Source organism: Prunus mume, linkage group LG3, assembly GCF_029339155.1.
Source record: "Prunus mume cultivar Tortuosa linkage group LG3, ASM2933915v1, whole genome shotgun sequence".
NCBI classification, from domain to species: domain Eukaryota; kingdom Viridiplantae; phylum Streptophyta; class Magnoliopsida; order Rosales; family Rosaceae; genus Prunus; species Prunus mume.
In genome coordinates this window covers 27,202,129-27,227,034 of record NC_142700.1, presented here as the reverse complement: position 1 = coordinate 27,227,034, position 24,906 = coordinate 27,202,129, and the positions used below count along the sequence as shown (strand labels likewise).

General features: G+C 38.3%; 3 protein-coding genes and 1 long non-coding RNA gene across 4 annotated transcripts; 2 read left to right on the top strand and 2 right to left on the bottom strand.

Moving 5' to 3' along the window:
• Positions 1–7,254: 7,254 nt before the first annotated feature.
• LOC148919278 (uncharacterized) lies at positions 7,255–9,501 on the top strand. The gene is made up of 5 exons (XM_089047699.1): positions 7,255–7,773; positions 7,858–7,942; positions 8,014–8,109; positions 8,594–9,000; positions 9,096–9,501. Exons 1-5 carry the CDS (start codon positions 7,445–7,447, stop codon positions 9,238–9,240), a joined length of 1,062 nt encoding a protein of 353 aa, XP_088903825.1. The 5' UTR covers positions 7,255–7,444; the 3' UTR covers positions 9,241–9,501.
• A 3,450-nt stretch (positions 9,502–12,951) lies between these two features.
• LOC148919277 (uncharacterized) lies at positions 12,952–13,455 on the top strand. The gene has a single exon (XM_089048837.1). It carries the CDS (start codon positions 12,952–12,954, stop codon positions 13,453–13,455), a length of 504 nt encoding a protein of 167 aa, XP_088904963.1.
• A 5,958-nt stretch (positions 13,456–19,413) lies between these two features.
• On the bottom strand, positions 19,414–20,238 carry LOC148919276 (protein FAR1-RELATED SEQUENCE 5-like). The gene is made up of 2 exons (XM_089048836.1): positions 19,764–20,238; positions 19,414–19,526 (listed from the first exon to the last, which is right to left on the bottom strand). Exons 1-2 carry the CDS (start codon positions 20,236–20,238, stop codon positions 19,414–19,416), a joined length of 588 nt encoding a protein of 195 aa, XP_088904962.1.
• Positions 20,239–20,955: 717 nt separating this feature from the next.
• Positions 20,956–22,270, bottom strand: LOC107881471 (uncharacterized). Its single transcript, XR_016125483.1, has 3 exons — positions 21,968–22,270; positions 21,717–21,828; positions 20,956–21,071 (listed from the first exon to the last, which is right to left on the bottom strand). It is a non-coding gene; the product is annotated as an uncharacterized LOC107881471 (long non-coding RNA).
• Positions 22,271–24,906: the final 2,636 nt, after the last annotated feature.

The window sequence follows — 24,906 nt, the reverse complement described above, 5'->3', positions numbered from 1 at the left end:
ATCTAAACCTTGTTTTTATAGGTGATTTAACCTAGGTTTCTTGCCCATAAAAGATGACCTAAATCATGCCTTAATCACCTATAGAATCCATGACAGAATAGGATAGATATTTCCTTTTATTTCATTCCTTCTTCACCTCCAAGTATCCGGCTAATCAAATAAAAAACTTTCCACTTTTATTCCTTAACAGATGATGTGCCTTAAATAGATGCAAACTCAATTAGGGTCTTACAGTTCTGACAACTGCTGCTTGTTTGGATGGGCTTCTTGCGGTTCTAAAAAGAGTTGGAAATTGTGCATTGATGTTGTACAGGCTTGGCATGAGAGCTTGCTTCGATGAATCAAGATACAACTAGGCTTGGCATGAGAGGCTTGTGGTGTGAGAGCTAAGAGCTTATAAGTTTAGCAGAGAGAGAGAGAGAGAGAGAGAGAGAGATAGTTGGAAAGGGAAAAGCTTGGAATCGTAGCTAGACTATATCTTCAAGCAGCTTTAGAATTGCTTCCACCAACCTGAACGGATTTCTTAAAACAAAGAAGGTTAATTCTAGTGCTTGAATCTTAGGATGGTGATTTGTAGAAATGCTTGGGTGATGTTTAGTTCTTGGCATGGTGTTCTAAGAGAAAAATGGCAGAAGAAAAACATTAAGGGTTGAGATTTTGGGTGATGAGAATGGGGTTGCTCATGCTTTGGGTTTCTCACCAAGAAAATGGTGACCATGATTTCAACTTGGCTTGAGAGGATGAGTGTTTCAGATTTGGAATAAGGCTTTCTGAGAGAGAGAGAGAGAGAGAGAGAGAGAGAAAACAAGATGGAAAGGATGGTGCTTAGGCTTGATGTTTCTGGCAATTGGAGGAAAGGCTTTCTCGCTTTGCCTGAGTTGGTTCTTTAGGATTGAGAAGAAGGAGATGGAAGGGAAAGTGCTTGGGCTTGATGTTTCTAGCAGTTAGAGGATAAGCTCGCTCCACCACTTTGGTTGAGTTGAGTCCCCCCTGCTGGGTAGCCAATTGCCTCCTTTTAGAGGTGCTGGAACCTCTTTACCCTAGAAAGACTAGATGGTTTCTTCTCATTTGGCCAAGTCTTCTTCTTTCTTTCCCTTCACTTTCTCCGTTATAGCCTTAATTAGTTAAATCTCCCTAAAATCAGCTGAATCCATGGCTATTGAGACAAAACATTTTGGTGCCCCAAAGCCTTCTTGCAGCTGGACCTTGTAGAGGCTTCCTTTCCTGGAACACTCCAGCTTGGTTGTCCTTGCTCCATCTTGGCTTTCCTTTCTCTTTTCTTTTGTGAGCTCATATAGGCAAAGATGGGTAAAGGTGATGGTCAAACAGAAAGGTTGAGGCTTATCTCTTTCATCAGCCTAGATATGTATATAAACTGGATTTTAAGGGTTTCGGTTTGAATATGCAAGGCTAGTCTGATCTCAAGGGAAAGGGTACTAGAATTTCTCTTACTTACCCATGTGTTGGGCTCAAGAAAGTGGGCTTGGGTTTTGGTGCTCCTAAGCAGCCCAAAACCTCCACCGTTTGAACCCTCAATGGGCCTTATGGACCCTCATACCCATCCACACCATAACTTGCTCAATAAGCTCCAGACTTGTATGTGGGTTAGGCCCATTTAAGCTTGTCGGGTGGTTTGGCACTAAAGGGAGTCACTTGGCATGGCATGTTTTTCGTGCTTATGCTTGGGCTACATTGTATAGCCGTGGTTTAGGGTTGTGTTAGATAATGCTTGACGAAGAAGTGGGCTAGGTGAGCTCGAGCATGTGACATTGTTAAACTTTATAGGTTTGCATGTGAAATTGGAAACCCGTATCATGACCTCCCCACGTGCCAAATTCTAGTCTCGCTTGGCATGGTGCGAATATCAAAGCTTGTTTAGGCACTTCATAGCTGTATTTGATGGGTCACTATGTCCCTTTTATAGCATGGTAATAAATTAGGTCTAAAAATATGCACGAACCTTCCTTGAGATTTTTTGGGCCTCAAGAAATTAATATGTATATTATGTTAATTTTAAGTTAGAAATTGTATCTCTAGTTTAACTTTAGAATGTACTTTAGAAATAAACTCATAGTGAATGTAAGTACGGTCTTTGGTTATAATGCAAGTTAGATTGTTTGGTTTAACCTTAGTGGTTGGCGGTGTATTTTTTTGTTGGTTTGTACAATGAGCCGGCGATCACAACAAGATCCCCTAATGCAAGCAACTATGCATTAGTTGATCACCAGTTGGTAGAGAATTGGGTTCGGGGCCCATTACTTTTGGTGGTTCTCGTGACTGCATCAACAACTTACAACAATCTTTTGGTAATTTTCTTCCTTGCATACCTATATTATACTATTATGCACTTATATAATTGCTAAAAAGTATCTCAACAAAACTATCAAATCTACGAGAGTAAACAATCTAGAAATAAATGCCATGTTGAAAAGCATTTACATTAAAAACTTTGAACTTAGAGAATAATGTAACTTGACTTCCTTCTTAGGAACTAAGGCCGAATCTTTTTTTTTTTTTTGGTCAATAAGGCCCGAGTCTTTACAACTCAATTTCATAGGTCTCATCTTCTAAAGTCTTTCTCATTCTCTTCCTTGTGTCTTTATTAGGGTAACACTTCTGAAGCATCTCTTTCGCTTATGACACTCATATGTGTGATGGGGTCATTGATTAATATGGTAGCGGCAGTGGCACTTGAGGGCAAATCAATAGGGTCTTGGATGCTAGGCATGAATTGGAAACTTGCTTGTTATCTATATTCGGTAACTTGTATTAACAAATGTAATAGTAGTAATATGACTTTGTGCTAAACAATTTCTAACTTTGTCCTTGTTCATTAAGGGTATTGTGGTTTCCGGGTTAGTAGTTTTGCTACAAATTGTTGGGACTAGTATGAAAGATGATGTGTCCTAGGTCATCTTTGATCTCACTTCCATGATATATGTGTCGATGGCCATCTTCAACCCGATTGATTTGTACCTGATGTAGCGCAAACTTTTCAGGCCCACACACATTGGAACTACGATTTAAGTATATCTCTCATAAATATTTAGTCTATAATTAATATTATTTATGTTACTTAATTTTTTTTGAATACTTCATTAAATAAGATATTGATTATGTCAATCTTATAAGGAAAAAAAAATTGATTATGTCAATTCTATAATTAATATAAATTATATTCATCAAATTACATATCATTACATAGTCCAACTATTATGTTATTCCTCGTAATTAAACTTAAAAAATTTGTACAACTGTTTGTACCAAAAATTTGTATTTTTGCCTAAAATGATAGTTTTCTATGAACATCAAAATGGCCAAAATAAGGCTAGACATGCATTGCTGCAATCAGATGGAGTGGGCCAAAACTTCAACTTCCAGCGCTCAAATCAAGTTTCGCTCTTCATGAAAGTTGTTCATCTCTATGTCTACTGCAACATATCCACATTTGGGTTTATTCGGACAAATTTTGAATCCTAAGAGTCGAAAATACCAGATGCACAACGCCAGTAAAAAGCTTATAGCAGCAATTCAGGCCTAATTCGGGCCCAATTTGGGCCTAATTCCAATGCTCTAATGAATTTTCTTTCTTCTTGAAAGTTTTTCAATAGAATGTGTTTACACCATAATCAACCGAGCATATTCAGCCTCAAAACAACTAGCACCAAGGCAGACACGCCTTCTTCCCTACCAAAGGAAGACACTCTTCCGAGGTGCCAAGCACACTGCCGAAACTCCCGACTGCTGAAGGTCCCAATTGCTAAACCTAATTTTCATGACACATGTCACCACCACATCGACTTGCACAAAGTCCCACATCAGAAATCTACACAAACCTCCCACTTTTACTTCTATATAAATAGGGAACAATACCCTAGTAAAAAAGGCAACTACTTTCTTACCTTTTACTATTATTCTGCTAAAATTACCCCTCTTAGCGGACTTAAGCATCAGAGAGCCTTCGGCCGGCACCACACCGGTGTTCGAGGCTTAACGACTGCTTCTCCTATTTTGTCTTCTGCAGGCTAGCCTTTATTGAAGGTCCAGGCCCTTTTCCTGCTGAAGGCAAATCTCCTTTTCTCTAAGTTGACCCTCTCCGAAAAAGAGCATCAATAGAATGGCCAGACTATAATGAGGGGTAAGTTATAAGGGGTAAGTTATAAGGGGTTCACTTTATAGTCATTGGATCAATCCAAGGGCTGGGGAGAATTGGGATAAAGTTGTGCAATCGGGTAGGTGAGGAACCCAAACTCGAATTTAATATCCAGCAATGAAGTTGGTCCCAACAAAAAAAAAGAGAGGCAAGTTCGAAGTTTGAACAGAAAAAACCCATTGATCTCAAACTCATAGCTGAGAGAAACCGCTAAGCTCGAGAAACGGTTGAAGGCAACGAACACGACGGTTGAACGCATAACTCCACTATCTAAACCGTGAAAAAGTATTTATTTTGAGTGGAAGGAGCAAAGGCGTGGATTCTGAAACAGTAAAAAGACGAAGCAGTGGAAGGGGAAGGAGAGAAGCCGTATTCGTTGGAAGTGATAGGTTCCATTTGTGGAGCAAAGCCGCACAAAGACCCAACACAGACACCTTGCGATTGTTCAATAACCAGCATTTGGTGAGTAATTTATGGAATTTGAGTTTAGGGTTAGAGTAACCGTTTTCCCCAATTTGTACCATGAATGTTGTTAGATTTGGCATCTCTTCTTTGTGCTTCACTTGCATGTTAATTTTTGCTTGGGTATATGTTAAAAAACGAATGAATATAAAGTCAATAACATGTCAATAACATGTCAATAATGATATGAATAAGGTAATGGTGTTGAATTGGAGGAGGCCCTCAAAACCTTCCACATTTGAAGCAGTGCAGAGTGCAGATTATCTCTCTGGAGCTAGAATATATATAATTTTTGAAATAAATATTATTTCCGTTGTTACTAAATTTGCCTGTTAAAAATGAGAACAGATAATAATAAACTCATGAATAAAAGTGCAAAGCATTTGAAAAAAGGTTGATCTATGACGATTATGGCTGTGAAGAAAAAGCTAGAAAGAAAGAAGGATGTGGCAATGGCTTAGCGAGCAGATAGCAGAGCAGATGCTTTGCTTTGCTTCCTTCCACCATCTTTCTCATTTATTTATTTATTTATTTTGTGTTGTGTATGAAATGACAATAATTGTCATGTGTGTGAAGTGCAGAACTTGCCTAGATTGCACTCACACTCACTCATGCATCAACCATTGATTGGAGTTTGGATCCATAAATAAAACACATGCTAGTGCTTGTAATTCACAGAATCATTGCATTAACAGGTATTTGCACAAAATATGTCATATTGCTTTGATGATGTTAAAGCACTGTGATCGATAATCCCTATGCGCATGTACTTTGTAAAATTTGTAATGTCTTTGGTTGACTAGTTGTGTAAATACCAATGTGATTGTGCAAATCGTGGTAGTATATGTGTTCACGTTATTTCATCTTGTATTTCGAAATGGGATCAACGTTGGTGGTATGGCGAGTCGAGGCATATTCCTCACGGGTGAACAAGCTGCTCACATGCAAATTCAGCCCTAGCTGTAATTGAGCGAAGTTGAGTGCCGAACAATTAGAACAATTCAAGACATCATGCTTTGGCCATCTTCTGAATATAGATAAGATTCAGTTTAGCGGGCAGATTGTGCATGGGGTTGTGTTGCGTAGAGTAGCGGGGCGGTGTGAAAGACTTGGATGGACTGAGTTTCTTAATAGGGTGCGACGTTGCTCAGTTCACTCGTCAGGATTTCTGTTTGATCTCAGGGCTTCGTTTTGGGGAAGTTCCTGAAGTTTCCAGTGGAGAAAGTGATGAAATTAGACTTCAGAAAAGATATTTTATAGACGAAGGAATTACATGTAATGCTTTAGAAGAAGCATTTGTGAGGTGCACAGAGGAAGATGACGTCTACAAGCTAGCTCTTGTTTACTTTGCTGAGTTAGTGGTTTTGGGAAGGGACAAACATTTGAACATCAATCTAAATTACCTGACCCTTGTAGAGGACTTGGATGCGTTCAACAGGTTTCCATGGGGTTCGGTGTCGTTTGACAAAACCCAAGACAGTCTGTTTTCTGCACCAACAAAGTATGTGAAAAGCTTTGAAAATGAAGAGGGAAGAGGGAAGGGGAAATGTAAGGTAACCGGAACAAGCCGGAGAAATGAGAAGGGCAAGAAGGATAACCATGGTGAAGTGCAAAGGGGTGGCTGGAGTTTTAAAGGTTTCACGTATGCTTTCCAGGTACATGGTAATAATGTTCATGTCGTTATGTTTTGTTGACTTTAAAACTTAAATAATAACTTGTGTCCTGTGAATTGTGTAGATTTGGGTATATGAATTAATTCCTAGAATGGTGGACCTGAATTACTGCAAGGTTGTTGATCCGATGAGCTCTCGCGTATTTTGCGATGGAGAACTACTACGTCTGTTCCCGAGATGAGAAAGTTGAACAATTATTTTTTCCAGAGCAAAGAGGTTTGGTTTGCAGCCCTTGGAACTATTTATAAGATTCAATGAAATTATGAAGTAGAATGATTGCATATGACTCTTGTCTGTTTTCTGAAATAGTCAGATTCAGTTGGGCGCTATGTCCAAGTGAAGAGGAAATGAGACAACCATATTGGAGTTGGCCACAGGGTCGCCCTGCTGTTGTCTCGGCAGAGTCAATTCCTTCTTCATGTGCTGACCTTGATGAGTTGAACAAGGCGGTAAGCTTGTTGAGGTCCGAGTTGTTTCAAGTAAAGCGGGAAAAGGACGTCCTTGAGTTAAAGGTCATACGGATGGAAAAAATTTGGGCCACTGTTTAGGTCCTCATTTTGAGCAGGAAGTGAGAAGGGACATAGCTTTACTGAAAGAGAGGACGAATCGTTGTGTCGTGTCACATCTATTTAAGGGATATGAGGAAGTGGATGGCATGCAATGGGATGAAGGGCCAAGTAATAGAAATGAAGGAGAGGAAAATGAAGAGGAGGACATTGAAGGGGGTGAAGGGCCAAATAACAGAAATGAGGGAGAGGACAAGGAAGAGGAGGGGATTGAAAGGGGTGAAGGGGCAAGTAAGACAAATGAGGGAGAGGAAAAGGAAGAGGAGGGGATTGAAGGGGGTGAAGTGCCAAGTAAGAGAAATGAGGGAGAGGAAAAGGAAGAGAAGGGGATTGAAGGAGGTGAAGTGCAAAGAAAACCAAGGGAGGTAGAGGAAGCTCAAAGGAAAGAAGTGAGGAGAGCAAGTGAAAATAAAAAGCAGCAAAGGAGAGGAAGCGCAAAGAAAGAGCATTGAGGGAGAGGAAGAACTGCAAAGAAAAAGCAGTGAGGGAGAGGATCCAAAAAAAAAAGGAAGGGCAAGGAAGTGAAAAGACAGAGAAGTGAGGAAAAGGAAGTGCAAAGAAACCAATGTGAGGAAGAGGATGATGAAGTTATGTTGGTTGGCGATGACATTGGCGAGAGCACGGAGGGGACAAAGGTTGAGGTTACTGTCGGGGAAATGGATTTGGATCAACCTACAGCTGTGTTATCTCAGTTGAACGTTTGGTTGAATGATGAAGGTGAAGGTGTGGAACGAGGGGTCCAATTACGGAAGAGGAAGAGGATTATTCCTATGTGGAAGATCGTTGAAGCTAGTGAAGTGGTTAAAAAAAATTTGCCAAAGACAACCGGACTTCGGACGTTAGACCCAATGAAGGCGATTCCGCATGATGATATGGTGAAATTGCTGAAACTTTGTTCGGAATGGCGCCATAACCCAAAGTAAGTCCTTTGTTTTTTGAGATAGAAGGCATGAGTGTATATATTTTTTAATTGTTGTGTTCTAAAACTTTTTTATATTCATAGTTTGGTGATGCAATTTGGCAACGTGGAAGCTGAGATTGAATTCTTCGCTTCCCTCGTCAAAGCTGACGGTTGGCTGAAAGGAGATGTAAGTTTAATTGATTATGCATTTGTTTGAATGTGCATAGATTATGAGATTGACAAGGAAAACATGTGCAGCACATTGATTTGGGCTTGTATCTCATCCGGAAGCGACAACAACAGTTGGAGGAAGTAGAAATATCGGATTGGACAACGACCGATGTATTTTTTATGGTATGTGATGCAGGATGCATAGGACCTAAATTGTTTAGTTTCCTAATTGATTTGTTAGTTTCCTATATTCTTTAGTTTTCCAAATCCTAGTAGGATTTCTAAGTTAGTTTTCCAAATCCTATTAGGATTTCTAAGTTTCCTATTTTATTAGGAATAGGATTTCTGTTTTACCTGGGGATTTTAATTCTATTCTCTCTAGGTTTTAGTTTGCTATAAATACCCCTATGTAGTTCTTTACAATTCAGATTTGAATATTGATTAAACATTCCTTTAAACTCTCTGATTTCTGCCTGCCTTCTACCTTTTCTTCCCTTCAGCTTTTCTTATCTGTTATGTCTTATTGCTCTAAGTGTTTAAACTAACACACCCAGGGCTGTGCTACATCAGTATGGCATAGGCCTTGACCAAGTGCAGTTAATAATTACAAATTATCCATACTTGCTTTGTGGAGTTGTTTAACCATTGATTGTTTTCTATTTCACAGAATCACATCCATACTTGCTTTGCGGATAATAAAAGGAAAAAAGAGCAAGTTGGGTGGAAAATTAGAACCAGTTTAGTGAACGTTGTAAATGGCAAGGTTCCGGCTTGTGGATTGGAATGGCAGAACACGTATAAGGTGTATGTACCTTGTATGTTGCAAAAATATAAGCATTGGGTGGCTCTAGAGATTGATCTGATTCAGTGTGAAATCAAAGTCTACGATTCAATGGTTTCACTCATTCCAGATCAGAGCTTAAAGGAAGAACTCGGCCCCCTGTCAATTACGATTCCAAATCTTCTGCACACCCTCGACTTTTATGAAGAAGGTGTTTACGCGAACGAGTGCACCCGAGATTGGTGGTGTCCATGGCCAATACATCGTGTGGATGTTCCACAACAGGCTAATCAGTGAGCACAACTTTTTATTTAATTTTATTACTTTAATTTGTCAATTATGTTAGAATGTCATTAGTTGAATTGATCGAGTTCTTGTTTTGCTTCAGAGGCGATTGTGGTATGTTCGTGTTGAAGTACATTGAGCTGTTGAGTGCTGAGATTTCCTTAGCTACTTGCACCTCGCAGAACATGCCATTTTTTCGGTTGAAGTTGGCTGCAGAAATTGCACGGGGAGATGCTTACATGCCATGATATCGGTTGAACTTGGTTTAGGCACATGATGATGAAATAGGTTTTGGGAATGTCAAATTTCAAAGTCATGTAAATACACAATAGAGACCCATGGGTCCTTTTCGAATTCCACCTCTGCTCCTGAATTCTTCTTCGTCTTTCTCAATCTTAGTGTATTTGTGTACAGAAATTTAGATTTAAGTTACTGGACAATAACAATTAGAACCAAAATAGTGGCAAATATTATAGCGGATGCATGCTTTCATTTTGATTAGTGTGATATTACGCTATGTTTATTCTCATATTGTGCGAAATGTATATGGAGCTGGTTGCAGAGCATAGAAAAATGAAGACTCTGAAATGGAGATGCTGAGGGTTGGAGAGGAGAAAAGTAACTGGATCTGTAAATCTATTGCACGTGGGCAATCTAAATGGATAGGCAGATGCGTTTTTGAAGTTAGACACATGCCATTCCCATACATAGAATGTGCATATGGAGTGTAAAGTTTTTTTTGATGTAATGAAACAAACATCGGTGTAATATTGGCCTAACTCCTTGACGACATTTACCTAACCTCAACCAAACTGCATTGAATTGGGATTTGAAGACTGCATATGTGAATTTGGATTTGAAGAATGCATATTCACATAGGGACTGATGGCTTTTTAAGTGTATTACATCATTGCAAAGTGATATGTCATCATTTATCCAAGCCACCATTCCAAATATCAGATCCCAATCTTTAAGCCGTTCAACATGCCTTGACTTAATCGCAATGGGTTGCATCTTAATAAGGTAATTCTGTAAGGGGAATAGGCTGCTATGGCCTCGCCTCCAATATTTTATTCAACCATGCCCTCCTTATAGAAACACATGAAAAAATGTCCCCAAGTGCAATGCTCTAAAAACTCCCTATTGGTTCCGCACTGCCCCTCGGGTTTGAATCCCTCTCTCCTTTATAATCGGTTAATAAATTGGTTGATTTTCTTTATTTTATTGGTTTTGGGCAGCTGAGTAACATAACAGTAATGTATATTGGTGCGTCTATATTGCATGTCTGTTGGGTCTATATTACTTGTCTATTGCGTGCATATCTTTACATTTATTGCGTCTGTATTGATTTGTATTGCTTACGACGTGAAATAAATAACAATACACAGGCAACAGACAAGCAATATACACGCAATAGATATGAAATATACACGCAATAGACATGCAATATACATCAGTCCCCAATTACATCAACCATAAGGAAGTCGTATTGAATAGGAAATTCTACTTAAGTTGTTCTTCCTACGAAAACAAAGAATAAGGACCGTTTCCCCCCTTAAATCTAACTGGAGTCCTACTTTTGCCCCCAATAAACATGCAATATTGGAGCAATAACATGCGATATACATGCAGTAAACACTCAATCAACTTTCAATAAACCTTCAATATCGGTTCAATAACATGTGAAATACATGCAGTTAACAATCATGAAACCTTCACGAAACATGTAAACAATCAATAAACCTTCAATAAACACTCAATATCGGAGTAATAACATGCGAAATACATGCAGTTAATGAACCTTCAATAAACAGTCAATATCATGCGATTTACATGCAGTAAACAATCAATAAACAATCTATATACACTGAATAATTATGCAATCTTAAAAAAAAGGTATTGTCTTATTATTGCATCGTATTGGCCCTGTATTGTCATTTTATCGTCTTCGTATGACTTTATTTTTGTAAAGTATGTTGAAATATAATCCTGTTACCGATTTCTCGATTCTGATTTCTCGATTCTGCTGATTTGTTACATTCTGCCTGATTTCTTAGAGCAGAAGTAATTTTCTATTTTCTGTTCTGTCTAGTTTAAATGATGTAATGAGAACCATTAGATCATAGTCTAGGTGGATTCTCTAGCTTAGATTTGGTATGACACGTGTAAGCACCTAATAGGGTGACAGTTGTAATTCTATTAGAAGAGAATCACATTTCTCTCTCTGTCAGACACACTATGTAAGCGGCAGATTGTAAGAATTCAATAGAACAGTGCCTTCCTCATTTTCTCTTCAAGCTCTCTAGCTAAATTCTCCAGAAAATACTTCTCTTCCTAATCTGAAAATACATATACTAACGGCGAATTCTAACAAAGTAAGTCTAGGAAAGTTTTTACTGGGTTTCTGACAAGTAAATGCTTTTGTTTCAAACAATAATTTAAACTCAATGCTAATCCACCTATTTCAATAACAAAAATTACAAATTGGGTTTGAAAAGTCATTGGTGGTGCGTGCAACATGTGTTTTTGGGGAGAACTTTTACAATCCTTGAAACCGTGCACTTAATTGGTCATTAAAAGAACAAATAATATGACAATTGATACAACTAATAAAACTAATACCAAGTCCTTAATGGACTTCAGCATATTAAGCACTTTGTAGCATCATACGTGTCGCTTGTCGATCTGCTTCAGCGAGAGGTTACATCAACCCATTCGAATCCATTGCAACTGGTGGCTCCCTAATTGCAGGCATCATATATGCAAAATAATTCTGTCAGAGTTAGACCTAGGATTTTTTTTTCACCCACATACATATTCTGGAAATGAGAACTTACATAGGAGGTTAGACACTTCCAAAATGGCTTCCCTCGATTTTTATCTGATTTTGAAACCCGAAGCACCATTGCAGCTCCACAATACTGACACCTCTTTGTTTGAGCGGGAGATGAAGACGAAGACATGTTGAATCTTATCACTTGTACCTCTTCTCACTCAGATCTTCTCACTAAAACCTCTTCGGACTCATACCTTCTCAGTTATACCCCTTCACTCATAAGTCATAACCCTAAACTTCTCACTCAGCTCTCTCTCATCTCTGCCCAAATCGAATTATATCCTTCTTTTCTGTGTGTGGGTGGGTTGGTCACGATCTGGACACCTGTACCGTCAGAATTGTGACACATTTTACTCCGATAAGCGATATACTATTTCACTACCAATTAATCTTACAATTGAGGGGACACTGCTTTAAATATATTATTTTCTTTATATTTCATTAAGGCAACTAGTTGGATAAGAATCCGTCATTTAATAGGGGTAGTGTGGTGTGGGAAAATGAAAAAGTATCTGATGGGACCTTCTGTCACTAGTCAGTAATCCATCACATTTGTATCAATGAATTTAATGGCGGGAAAAGCCTAACAATGGCTATGGAAATAGGTTATTAATTGACTTTTGGACGGTCTGACTCCCTTTGCATTTTGATGACGTTTTCCCTTCGCCTGTCTTATGTTTTGGGTGTTGAGTTCAGTTTCTTTAAAAAGGGTCAACTTGGTAAAACCCCAAGGAAACACCTTTTCAGAACAGTGCAACCAGAGGCTAAAACAAACCCAAAACCCCGTATATTCTCATTTCTCCCCTCTTGCAGTCCTCAAATCGTTCCATTCCAAAAATATTTCAATGAATTCCAAACATTACACTACAGTCGGAGGAAAGAGAAGGAAGCATCTCCATCTGGATGTGCCTCAAGCCTTCATCCCGGAATTAGCTTGGTTTAAAGTGATGTTATACGTGGCAACCAACTCCTCGGAAGATCTCTTTCGTATGGCATGTGTGTGCCCATTGTTCAATACGTTGGCAAACACTCCACAAGTGTGGAACACAATTTCAATGGAAAAGTACCAAGACCATCCTAACTGGTACTATGCCGCAACGCAAGTCCGGCATTTCGTGGACCAATGCAGGGCTTGCGGCCTACGGCGATATTTAGAGAAGCGTTCGACATGTTTTTCAGGCAGGGTAATGTGGAAGCATTGTGCGGGATGCGCGTTGCAGCCACGGCAGGCCATATGGAAGCGTCATATATAGTTGGACTACTTGGCATGTCCGGAATTGGTCAGTCAAAAGAGGATGCATTAGAATTCTTGTGTTCTTTGAATCAACGTAACAACATTGATATGAAAGGAACCAGGGATGCTTTGAGACGACGATTAAGCGGAATTTTCTCTGTTGGAAGACATATCGTAGATATGTTTCACTATGGGAAGATTAAGTTCAATCAGTGCAGCGCTTGTAACAACAACGACTGGTGTTTTGTTATTCCAGGCTGGCCTAGTGAAGAAAAGATCAATCCTGCCTTCTGGACTTGTTGCAATCGATGCAAATGGCACCGTGAGAGTGTTTTTTGGTTCAAGGTGATGCGTGTCTATGTTGTGCCAGGGAATCCATACCCTTATAATTAGTTGGAGTATGTTTCTACGGTTTTTATGCGTGTCTATGTTCTACAAATGTTGTTTTCTATTTCATGTTTTAATCTATTTTGTCTGCAGTGTTTGTGCTGTCCTAGCCCGTTTTATATATAAATGTATAATATTTGCTATATAGTGGAATTATTACTGACATAATTGACGGCTAAGAATGACATTTTACTGACACAGATATTTTGCACAACTGCAATCTTAATATTTGGTAAACGAAAACGCATGCATGAAGTGAGTATGTGTCTTTTCACCGGTTATTGGGAATGACATTTTCCCACTTAGCATATCCCAAATGATTGGGTTACACGTTTCTTAAGCAAAACTTGAACAGTGAAAGACTTTGAATAATTATTTCCTGATGTTGTAGAATGGATGGCTTGTATATTTCCATTTTATGTTTGAAAACATCCCTTAAACCTAAAAAAGGAAAAACATTAACAAATTGAAGAAGAGAGAAACTGATTAGCACCAGAAATGGTCTATTCACACGGAAAATAAAAATAAAAATAAAAATTTGGAGTAAATATAATTAACAAATGTACAAGCTAACAAGTAATATAACAATAATAATAAAAATAATTTTGGATAAATAATAATAAAATACTAATGTAGCGTAACCATGAAACAGGGAATTCAGGAGGAAGATGAAGTCTCAATGAGGTCGTAGCAATTTTCGGAACATTATTGTGATTTTTGTGTATTTAGTTATGAATTTTCTAAGAAAAAGTCATAAAATAATAATTTAGGGTAAAAGGTAAGGATGTGGCCATGTTGACTGACGCACACTTGTCAAGGGGTGAAAGGTGAGTGAGATCGCGCCAGGTGTCCATTTGGCAATTATTTTGGCTTTTTAGTTCAAAATCTTTGAAAAAATGCAATAAATAGTAGAAAAATCCTAAAAATGCCCCGAAAAATACTCCGGCCTCCGTGTCACGTTATAAAACGAGGGGAACCCATAGATCATCCATTTCGCAATTAAAAATTCAAAAATGATTTACATAACTCACTTTCCTCTTAACCCTAACTATATATGTTGTTCACTTTAACTTCTATATTTCCTTAATATTCGTTATATAATTTGTACTAATACAAGAATTAGTTTCCTTTCATATATAAGGATGTAAAATTATCTGTTTTGGTTATAATAATGTACATATATAATAAATGCACCACTACTTCGAAGCCATAATTGGAACTGCGCATGCGCCTAGAGCTTTGAGGACGTCAGAGATAGTCAATAAGTTGTCCATATGCACCTGCACCTAGAGTTTTCAACACGTCGGCGGTATTCAATAAGTTGTCCTTCTGACGCCGCATTGGGAATCAGTAATATATTTTCTATCATGTCCAATCGCATAAACATATAATATAAAGAAATAAAGCAATAGTAGGAGATGAACCAGTACAAAAAACAATATATAACTGGTACAAAATAATGCCATAACTTTGTCACAAAACCAGTCACACATGCTTTTCCATAAACCTTACCCTAACATATAATACATAAAGGCAACATTGCATATGATGCAACCATGTCCAAATCTGATACGTGATCACAAAAAAATGGACATGGCAGCAACATATGACTGAAGTAGATCGCACTTTGCATCGTGTTATCGTAATTAAAGACATGAAAATATGAAGGTTGAAATATTCTATAGTAGTAAGCATCAAAATAGGTTTGAAGCAGAGCTTAACGAAAATTCCAGTTCCTCTGATTTGCCTCTACTCAAACACGATAACCAAAATGGTTACTTCCCTTCTTGAGTATATTTGTTAAGCGTCGGAAGCGGTAATAGATGACCAATCAAACCCGGTGCAGACGAGTTTTGCATAGGACCGGAAGTAGTCGAATCCAGCTTGCATCACCTTCTTTGACTCCTTTGCATTAGATGAGTTCTTGTATTTTTGAACAGCTACACTCCGAAGTCGTTTGTGTCTACGCTTCATGCGCTGCAACTTCGCCCTATCCAGTTAGCCTGCCTTTTGTCATCTTCAATTTGGCCTTCAACAAATTCCAAACGTACCCTTGCCCTTTGGATTTCATCACCAAGTTGAAGATGCCTCTCCTTCCAGAAAGCAAGAACTCTTTCGGACTCAAAACTTCCAACAAAATGGTCATTCTGTCTAGGAAAGTGACATTGCTTGTCAGTGACTCACTTGCGTTTCAAGGCGGTCTTTGTTTGGAGGGGTGTTTATTACGCTCACATCAAACTTGGTTAGTAAATCCATTCAATGGGGGGAGAGAGTTTCTGTGGAGGAGAGAGTGTTCAGTAGATGGAGACAGATTCGGTGGAGGAGTGAGTTTTTTGTGGAGGGAGAATTTTTATGAAGGGGGTGATAGTAATACCAATAAAAAAGGGTTCCCGCCAAAAAAAACATTTGGTTGACAATGTATAAATGAAAAAAGGTCTCATACAATGTAAGTTTAATCCTAACTAGTTTGTTTAGTTTGGTTGGGTTCACTAACTAGATGTCACTTCCATTGAGTTTCTTTCAACCACTAACAGTGGTGTAAGGAGAGTGTGAGGTTGACATGCTTGAAAAGCAAAACCTGACACCTCTTTTTTTTAAATTGAAATAAAGTAGATATGTTGACTACACGCAAGCTTTGGTATGTTGGTCTATAAAGCTATGTTCCATTTCTCAAACGAAATTGCATCTGCAATCCTCATCCTCCAAAACAAATAGGATTATTCAAGTATGTCAACCTCTTCAGGCGCCAACAACACAATCGAAGATGAAAAATTGGAGTCGCAGGTTCCGTTTCCACGTTGTACTCGCCGACCCCTTCCATTTTCAACATCATTTGGGAGTGAGGGGGACTCCGATGATCCATTAGAGGCAATAGATGCAGTCAGTACCAAGCTGGATTGTAATTCGGTGATCAATTCATGGCACGAGAAATTTGTTGAAGACGAGGCCATTTTGGCTGATCTTAACATTAGAGTGAACAAAGCGTTCTCCCAAAAGAACAAGTACTTGAAGCTGAGTCATAAAAGGAAGAAAGCTGAGGAGTTGGATGCGTAATGAATGATGAAATTAAAGGTTGTTTGATGAACCATATGCGATGCGAAGAGCACCACAATGAACTGGAGTTGGCATTCAACGAAGGATTCGAAAAATTCCGAGCATTCGCGGCAACTACTCATACAAGTTATAATTGGGACTATGTGTCCCCGATCTGTGAGAGAGATACTAGACGATGGTGGTGACATGAATGAGCATAAGCACGTCAAAGTTGCTCGGAAGAAGCCGACCAATACGACTAAGTGATTGCGGCTACAGCTCTGTTGGTTGGGGTGATCGTGGTATTGCACAAATTAGAACTATATTCCCTTAATGTCATTATCTAATATAAAATAATACAAATATCAGTAGGGTGCACATTATTCGAAAACCCGACCGAACCGGCCGAACCGGACGGTTTTGGCATGTTGGTCCCTTTTTATTCAAATTATTGAAATCGGTAGGAAAACTGCCGACAAGTGTGAACGGTTTGAATTTTTAAACCGCGAACGAACGGACCGATTTCATTAAATTGCCTAAAAATTTAGACAAATGCCATGATGGGGAATCGATCTCTGCTCACAGTTAATATATAAAGCCCAAATACCACTGGATGATGTGCCTTCTTGTGTAATGTGTGTATAATTGTATTATTTATTACAATCTAAACATTTTTTTTTAAAGTTAGGGTTTTCCCTGCCCACACACTCTCCTTTTCTTTTTCTTTTCTCCCACCCCAAGGACATCCCTTCTTTCTTGTTTCTCTCCATCTTTTTTTCTTTCCTCTTCCTCCCGACTGCATCTTCTTCTTGATTTTTTTTTTGGATAAATAGCTGCATTTTCTTCTTGATTTTTTTTTTTTGGATAAATAGCTGCATTTTCTTCTTCTTCTTTCCCTCTTCTCTCCATCTTCTTCTTCTTTTCTTCTTCTTCCTCCCCATACCCTCAACCAGAAGTGGTCCTTAATCTCGATTCAATCCTCCGCCATCGATGCTCGAACCAAACCAAACCGCACCGACTTCTCGGCGTGCCGATTGTAGTCGGTCTTGCATCTCCTCGGCGTCGGTGGTCTCCAAAATAGGTGCGCGATGACCTCCGGTTCGGTGGTCGGCAACTCCTCCAAGACACAGTTATCGAACCGTGAACAGCCCTAAATATCAGTTTCATTTGCTTCATATATAATTATTGGGACTATGTCTTGCAAGTCATCATGTGTTCCTTCTGTCTAACATTATATTTTGCAACTATGGAAATATTATTCAATAAGCAGTCAATATCACAGCACGTTGGTAATCAGTAAAGCCCCATTATCATGACACGTGAGTCATAAGTAAAATGCCATGTGCTATACATTGTGTAGTGAATGGTTTATGGTTTATGTATATATAATAAAATTCCAAATATTGCTGAATATGTATTTTGTCTAAATCACTGGGGACATGAGTGACCATAAGCATGCGAGACCTGCTAAGAAGAAGCTGACCAATACGACCTAGTGATTGTGGCTACCGTTGTTCAGATTTATTGGGGAGATCGTGGTATTGCTAAGAGGGAGCACATAAAATGCTTTGCAATCAAATTTTCTTTTGTGTGTGGAATTATGAGTAGTTCAAATGTTAGTGTACCCTTTCATATTACCCAACCATTCGAAATGTGATTAGCTGCAATGTACTTTTTTACACGTTGCTTTCTAATCTTTCTGTTCCAACAAAGTGCTTCAAGTATCCTTCAGCTATGAATGTTTGCAAAATCGTGCACCTAATAACCAGTCCAGCTCAGATCTTAATCACCAGTAAAACACTAGAACATAACATTCGCAAAAAGTGGGTGCTGCTACAAATGATGCGTCTTCTTGGAAATCATTAGTAATGGAAACAATAGCTGGCTGCTGGAAATGCTGCATTAGCCTGTCATATAATCAATAAATCTCTATTCAAACATAATTCACCATAAACTACCCATTTTACAAGGTAAAAGTCATTGCTTCTTCACATAAATCAAAATTTGATGCTTTATCTAATGTCTATGAAAATTTCTAAATAAGGAGAAGGACGTAAAATTAACATGTGTCCAAATTTCATGCAAGAATGAAACCAAGCAAATTTTCATTTCAATTATCAATGGACATAGTCAGAGCTCATCGGTGGACATGAACAAAAAAATAATAATAATAAAACTGCATCTAGAAAACTTCACCTGATCATTAGTCTTCATAATAGCAAGCTTATATAATAGAAACCTAAATCATTGAGTTGGTCCGTGCATCTGTAAAATTCGTCAAATAATGGGTCACTAAGATCTATTGGAGTTGATTCGTCATTGTTCGACGGTGATGTCCTGCATAAACATCAAACAGAAGCACATAAGAACTTTACCTATTCAAATTTTAGGTCTTATTATAAATAGTGTTAACATCTTACGGTGTGTTCAAATTTCTTGGGCATTGTCTTCTATCATGACCAATGTGTCCACACTCCCGACAGTGTCTAATCCTCGCTTCATTGCCTTTTCCTTTGCTCCCGTTACTCGTTTCGACCCTCCATTGCACCTTACTCTCTTAGGGTCTTTCATATATTGTGTTTGAGAGCTGGACCCTCCAACTTCGTTATTACTTGGTCCATCCTTCAACAACTTCAACTTCACCCGCAAACTTTTAGAGTCTCTGACAGTAGCTCACATCCTTCTTCACACATTAATGCATCCTCAACCACATCTGAAGCAAGTCGGGACATTGTACTCCGCTTTATTAAAAGACCAGGATCTGCAGAGTCTTTAATTTCGTTGCCATTTGCATCGACACCAATCCAAATTTCGCATGTTTTCTTCCACCTCTTCAAAATGTATTTATCGGGCATATATTCAATCTGGTCCCTTCTGAACAATGCTAGGATGTGCTTGCAAATAATTCCAACAAATTCAAATCTTTTGCAGCTACGATGCGTGGTCAGAATCTTTGACATATACGACTTCTGCCACTCTTGTTTCCCAATTTTTCCTTTCGCTCACATTAAAGACAACTTTAGAAGCATCCTCTGTTTTCAGCTCTAGGAAACATGTTGTACTTTGTATTAGTTCTTGCTCAAACTTTTGAAACATTGTCCTTGTGTACAAGGTAGCCATTTGTTTGTTCATTGGCATCGGTAGAATACATTGAGCCACTTCAAATGCATCTACGTGATCAGCAACTAACTCTTTTTGACGTTGATGAGAAAGTGCCCTCTCAAATCTTATTATGAAATCCATCAACGAATTTTTCCTTGATATGTATTGCTTGAAGAAACCATGAGAACATTCAGCTCTTTGGCTGCTTGACATTCCAGCGGCAAAAAAGTGTCGTGCGTAGGCTGGAACCCAAGATTCCCTTAAATCAAACATTGAACTTAGCCATGGATGGTCAGTCAAACCAGCCTTTGTAACCACAATATTCCATTTTGCATCAAACTCATCCTTATTGTCAGTATCCCATATGGCTTTCTGGAATTCACCCCAATACTCCTTATAAGCAGAATGTGGTAACTTAACAGAGAACTTTGATGTGATGTGCCATATGCAAAGTCGATGAAATGTAGTCGGGAAGGCTATTGAAATCGCTCTGCTCATTGCCGCATCTTGATCTGTGATGATCGTTTTAGGTTCGCCACCTGGCATGGCTTTCTTAAACTCCTCAAACATCCAAATAAACGACTCAGTCGTTTCCTTGCTCAAAAATGCGCATGCTAGGACAATTGTTTGACCATGGTTATTAACTCCCAACATTGGTGCAAATGTCAAGTCGTATCTATTCGTGTTGAATGTGGTATCGAATACAACAACATCTCCATAAAACCCGTACGCCCGTCTAGAAGTTGCATCTGCCCAAAAACATCGACTAAACCTGTTATCGCCATCTCCCTCAATCTTGAAATAAAAAGCCTCATTTTTTTCTGTTCAGCCATAAAATACTCGGTCACTAGTTCAACATCGTGGTTCCTCAGCTTCCCATTCACACTACATTCAACATATCCTTTTTGATAAAACCGATTTTATCCATTCCTCCGGATTGCACCTCGAAAATACTTACCTTCTGATTAATGGGAATATTAACCGAACCCAACTGTTTTGTAAGTACTTTTGTAGAATCTGAAATACGACGGTGTGATCTCAATAAATGCATTCTTCCTGAGGGTGTCATCTTATGATTGTGTCCCTCTGCAAAAAGAGAGATGGTATACTTCTTGCTCCATGTGTCTTCACAACCACAATCTTAGCTTTGCAATTGCATCTACTTATTCCCCGCTGTCTTTTTCTCTCCCGAGTTTCATCATTCCGGTATACACCTTGTTTGCAACATACAAATTCTTTTCTCAGAATCTCTTTCTTATTTTTCCCCCAAAAGCTGGAATGAAGTCGAATACCAAAGCCACCAAGAATGCATATCTATTATAGAAATTATAAACGAGGTCAAGCGAGTCGAACTTCATCCCAACTGCTGGTGTTTCCTCATTTCTTACTTTAGGAATGTAAACCCTCCCATTAGCTGTTACAGAGTCATCACTCTCTGAGCCCCCAGACATTTTATCCACGTATATTATTGATCTACTTCTATATTACTGCATAGCAAATGTTAATTCATTAATCAATCATTACTGCATCACAACTTATCAATGCATTCCACTTACACAAAACATTGCCCAAATTGACACAATACGCATAGCCTAGCTTGTTGGATTCTGATTACACAAAACACAAGCAAAATTTAATAATAGTTACGTCATCTCTTGTGAAATAATCTGGAAAAAATAACATTAGAACCAACATGTTCAACTAAGAACTCAAATGTAATTCAAACCAGCAATTCTGAACTCCACCCAATATCCTCTCCAAATGCTTACTTCTAATGCCATTAAGCCTAAGTTTAGGATATTTTACCTACATTTCATAAATTTCCAATCCCCCTCCAAACAAAAATAATCAACTAAGTATATTGAATATTCATAAGGAAATGACGCATTATTGATAGCAGAGCAAATGACGCATTATTGATGCCACAAATGACAAATTTCTCACCCTCACAAAAAACAAATCAAACCCAGCAAAATCAATCCAGCAAGAGTGAACTTACCTCTCAAAGTCAAATGACGCATTATTGATAGCAGAGCAAATGACGCATTATTGATGCCACAAATGACAAATTTCTCACCCTCACAAAAAACAAATCAAACCCAACAAAATCAATCCAGCAAGAGTGAACTTACCTCTCAAAGTCAATCGGGAGTTCCGAACTCAGTCAGCTTCAAAGAATGTGGTGGACATTAGAGAGGATTCTTTCGTAGTGGAGACTCCATCTCTACCAAAATCCAGGAACAACTGCAGCAGACGAAAAAGAGATATGCTACTTTGCTTTCATCCGAATCTCTTCTGCTGAACGAAAAAGAGAAGGGGTTTTCACTTCAATCATAGAATCAAAACAGGGCAATAGCTAGGTAAAAGCCATTAATCATCATACCGAGGATACCATAGATCGCAGGCCTCCCAAGGAGCTGATGACAATGGAGCGATTATAGAGTTTGGGAGCTTTGGATCTTTCTAATTGTGGATTTGCATTACATTAAAAAAAAGAGGATTGTGTTCTTGAGTTTTTCACAGAGAGGGAAAAATCTTCAGCTGAAGTTGGGTTTCCAAACGGGTCAGATTTCAACCCGGTTCTACATGCACCCTCTTTTAAAAACTCACCGTTGGATGAAATCCAACGGCTCTTACATACCCCTCAAAAAAACCCCTTATAACTTTCCACTCACTATAGAAGCACTCTCAATAGAATGTATACTGAAATATATCCAAAGTTGGGATCATTTGGATAAATGTGGAATCCTCACGACATCAAACATCAGAAGCATACCAGCAACAGTGAAAGCTGATAATAGTGGCAATTCGGGCCAGCTTCCAGTCCTCAAATGAATATTTGTTCTTCATGAAAGTTGTTCATTTGGACGTCTACTACAATATATCCGAATTTGGCATCATTTGCACAAGTATTGAATCTTCATAACGCTAATCATGATCTCTGTTCGTGAGAGCTTGTATGACGACCAGTCAGTTGCAACCATGCTAAATCAGATTTTCCATTGCTCAAATGGAATTAAGTTCTTCATGAATGTTGTTCCTACTTATGTGGAGAACAACATATCCGAAATTTGCAGCAATTGGATCAATCTAGCATTCCCAGTTCATTATGCATCAAGGCATGTTCGGAGGAGAAACTTAGTGGCTGCAAATCAAGTTTCACTTTATCAATGGAGGGACTTCATTACATGTGAGCTGATTCAAAGAAGAATAAAATGAAGATGTGGTAGATGGAAACAAATTTAATATTCTCTGTGAAGAATATTAAAACAAAGCCAAAGTTCAACACGTGAAAAGTCTACACAAATGTTGAAAGAAGAATAAAATAATATTCAAGAGGGCTTAAAGAATGAATAAAGAAACCTCTTTTTTATCTTTTAGCCAGCTAATTTTGGCTGTCACTCACCAATCAATAGCAAGTGGACTAATACTTTGGATTTCTTTAAGTCTAATAGTGATAGCTTCTGTCAAATCACATCAAAGCCTCTTAGCAACTTTTTTGGGTTAACTTATATTTTCAGCAACCCACTCACCAAAACCAATGGCAAGTGGGTACTTCAAATTAATTGCTGGTCCACTCAACGACCTCCAATCTCTATATATTGAAGGAGAAATCATCAGCAAAGGACACACCACTCAACAAACAAAAACCAGACTCAACGTCTATAAACCCAGCTCAAAAGCTTGAAACAACCTTCCTTTTTCATTCTTTGAATTTCCCAGTTGACAACTCCTGAGGAATTTTCTTTATCTTGCTCTGCCAACTCTTGGTATGGTATTTCCTTGTACAAGATTGAATAGAGAAATCTTCAATCTCCATTTTAATTTTATGTACTAGGTATGAATAGAGAAATCTTCAGGCTGTGTTGTTTATGTACTTCCTTTTTCTTTCAAGTTTTCTGAATAGATAAATATTCCGATAAACTTCTATCATTTCCATTATCGTTCAATTTCAACTTCTGTTAGTTACCATTTTCACGCTAGATGAATATTGAAGTCCTCTTAATTGAGGCATAGAAAAGAACCTTGTATTGGGTCAGTTCCCCGCCCAATCCACAATCAATTGATTAAAGTCAATATTGGTGTGCATTTTCCAGTCTTATAATTTTTAGTCTGTTGGAGTTTTTCACTGCCAATAGAGGCACTCCTTCGCAATCGCAACAAACAAACTCCACGGCCAAACGCCAACACGAATGGCCGACGGGTCCTTTTCGGGGTAAACAACAACTTATTCTTCAACCACTCAATTTCTTCTTCTTTCCTTCTCTTCGATCTTCTTCCCCACGATTTCTTGTCCAGCCAACAAATTACATAAGGAAACACATCAAATGGGATGGATTCTTCGATGTACAGTATTGTATTTTTTGATCACGTATGTTGATGCGATTTTATGGCAAATTTCATGACAGATTATATAGAATCCTATTTCCTTCTCTTGCTGCACACCTCTCCCCCTCTATTATCATGCACTTTTGTTGACTGTTTCTTATCTGCCACGTTTGTACCTCTTTGTTTTCTTAACTTCTCTCTTCCATTCCCTTACATTTGACAATTTTTTTTATTTTTATTTATTTTCTTTTTTCTTTTTACATATGACAATTCTTGACAAGTACTCTACTACCATTTGACAAGTAACTTTGTCATATGATATTTCTTAATCGGTTACTCGATTGACAGTCAAGTTTTGCTTACAGCTGTTCGATGCCGTTGGATGATTTTAAAACAAATCCAACGGTGACTTTTCCCTATGCCGTTGGGCTGTTGCTCCACCCAGCTTTTCTTTGTAATTGGCCCACTGAGCCCAAAAGAAGAAATAAAAATATGAGTGTAATGGGCTGGGAACTTCTCTCTCTCTCTCTCTCTCTCTCTCTCTCTCTCTCTCTCTTTCTCTTTCTCTCTCATCTCTTTGTGCTGTGTACAGGTTTGTACTTGAAACTATAAAAAAAAAATAATAATAAAATATGCATAAATACCACCTGAATTTCTGGGTATGTGCATTATTACTACCTGAACTTTTTATTTTTATTTTTTACCATCTAAACTTTGTAAAGTGTTACAATTCACCACATACATCAAACTCTGTTAAAGTTTCCGTTAAATCAAGGTATGCACATATGATATTTTTTTATAAGGGAAATTTGCATAAATACCACCGGACCTTTTAGGTAAGTGCGGCAATACCACCTTAACTTTTAATTTTTATTTTTAACGACCTTAACTTTGTAAAGTGTTGCAATCCACCACTTATGTTTAACCCCGTTAAACTTTCCATTAAGTTTAAAGATATTTTCATATGTTCCTTATAACTAAAAATAAAATTTA

Excerpts from the sequence above, each read along its gene's own strand:
- LOC148919276 (XM_089048836.1), bottom strand. The coding sequence starts at position 20,238 with ATGTTGGGAGTTAATAACCATGGTCAAACAATTGTCCTAGCATGCGCA. Across the intron at positions 19,527-19,763 it reads AAGAGCTGAATGTTCTCATG|AGCTGAAAACAGAGGATGCT; the intron begins GTTTCTTCAAGC and ends CATGTTTCCTAG.
- LOC148919277 (XM_089048837.1), top strand. The coding sequence starts at position 12,952 with ATGCAGGGCTTGCGGCCTACGGCGATATTTAGAGAAGCGTTCGACATG.
- LOC148919278 (XM_089047699.1), top strand. The coding sequence starts at position 7,445 with ATGTTGGTTGGCGATGACATTGGCGAGAGCACGGAGGGGACAAAGGTT. Across the intron at positions 7,943-8,013 it reads ACGGTTGGCTGAAAGGAGAT|CACATTGATTTGGGCTTGTA; the intron begins GTAAGTTTAATT and ends AAACATGTGCAG. Across the intron at positions 8,110-8,593 it reads CGACCGATGTATTTTTTATG|AATCACATCCATACTTGCTT; the intron begins GTATGTGATGCA and ends TCTATTTCACAG.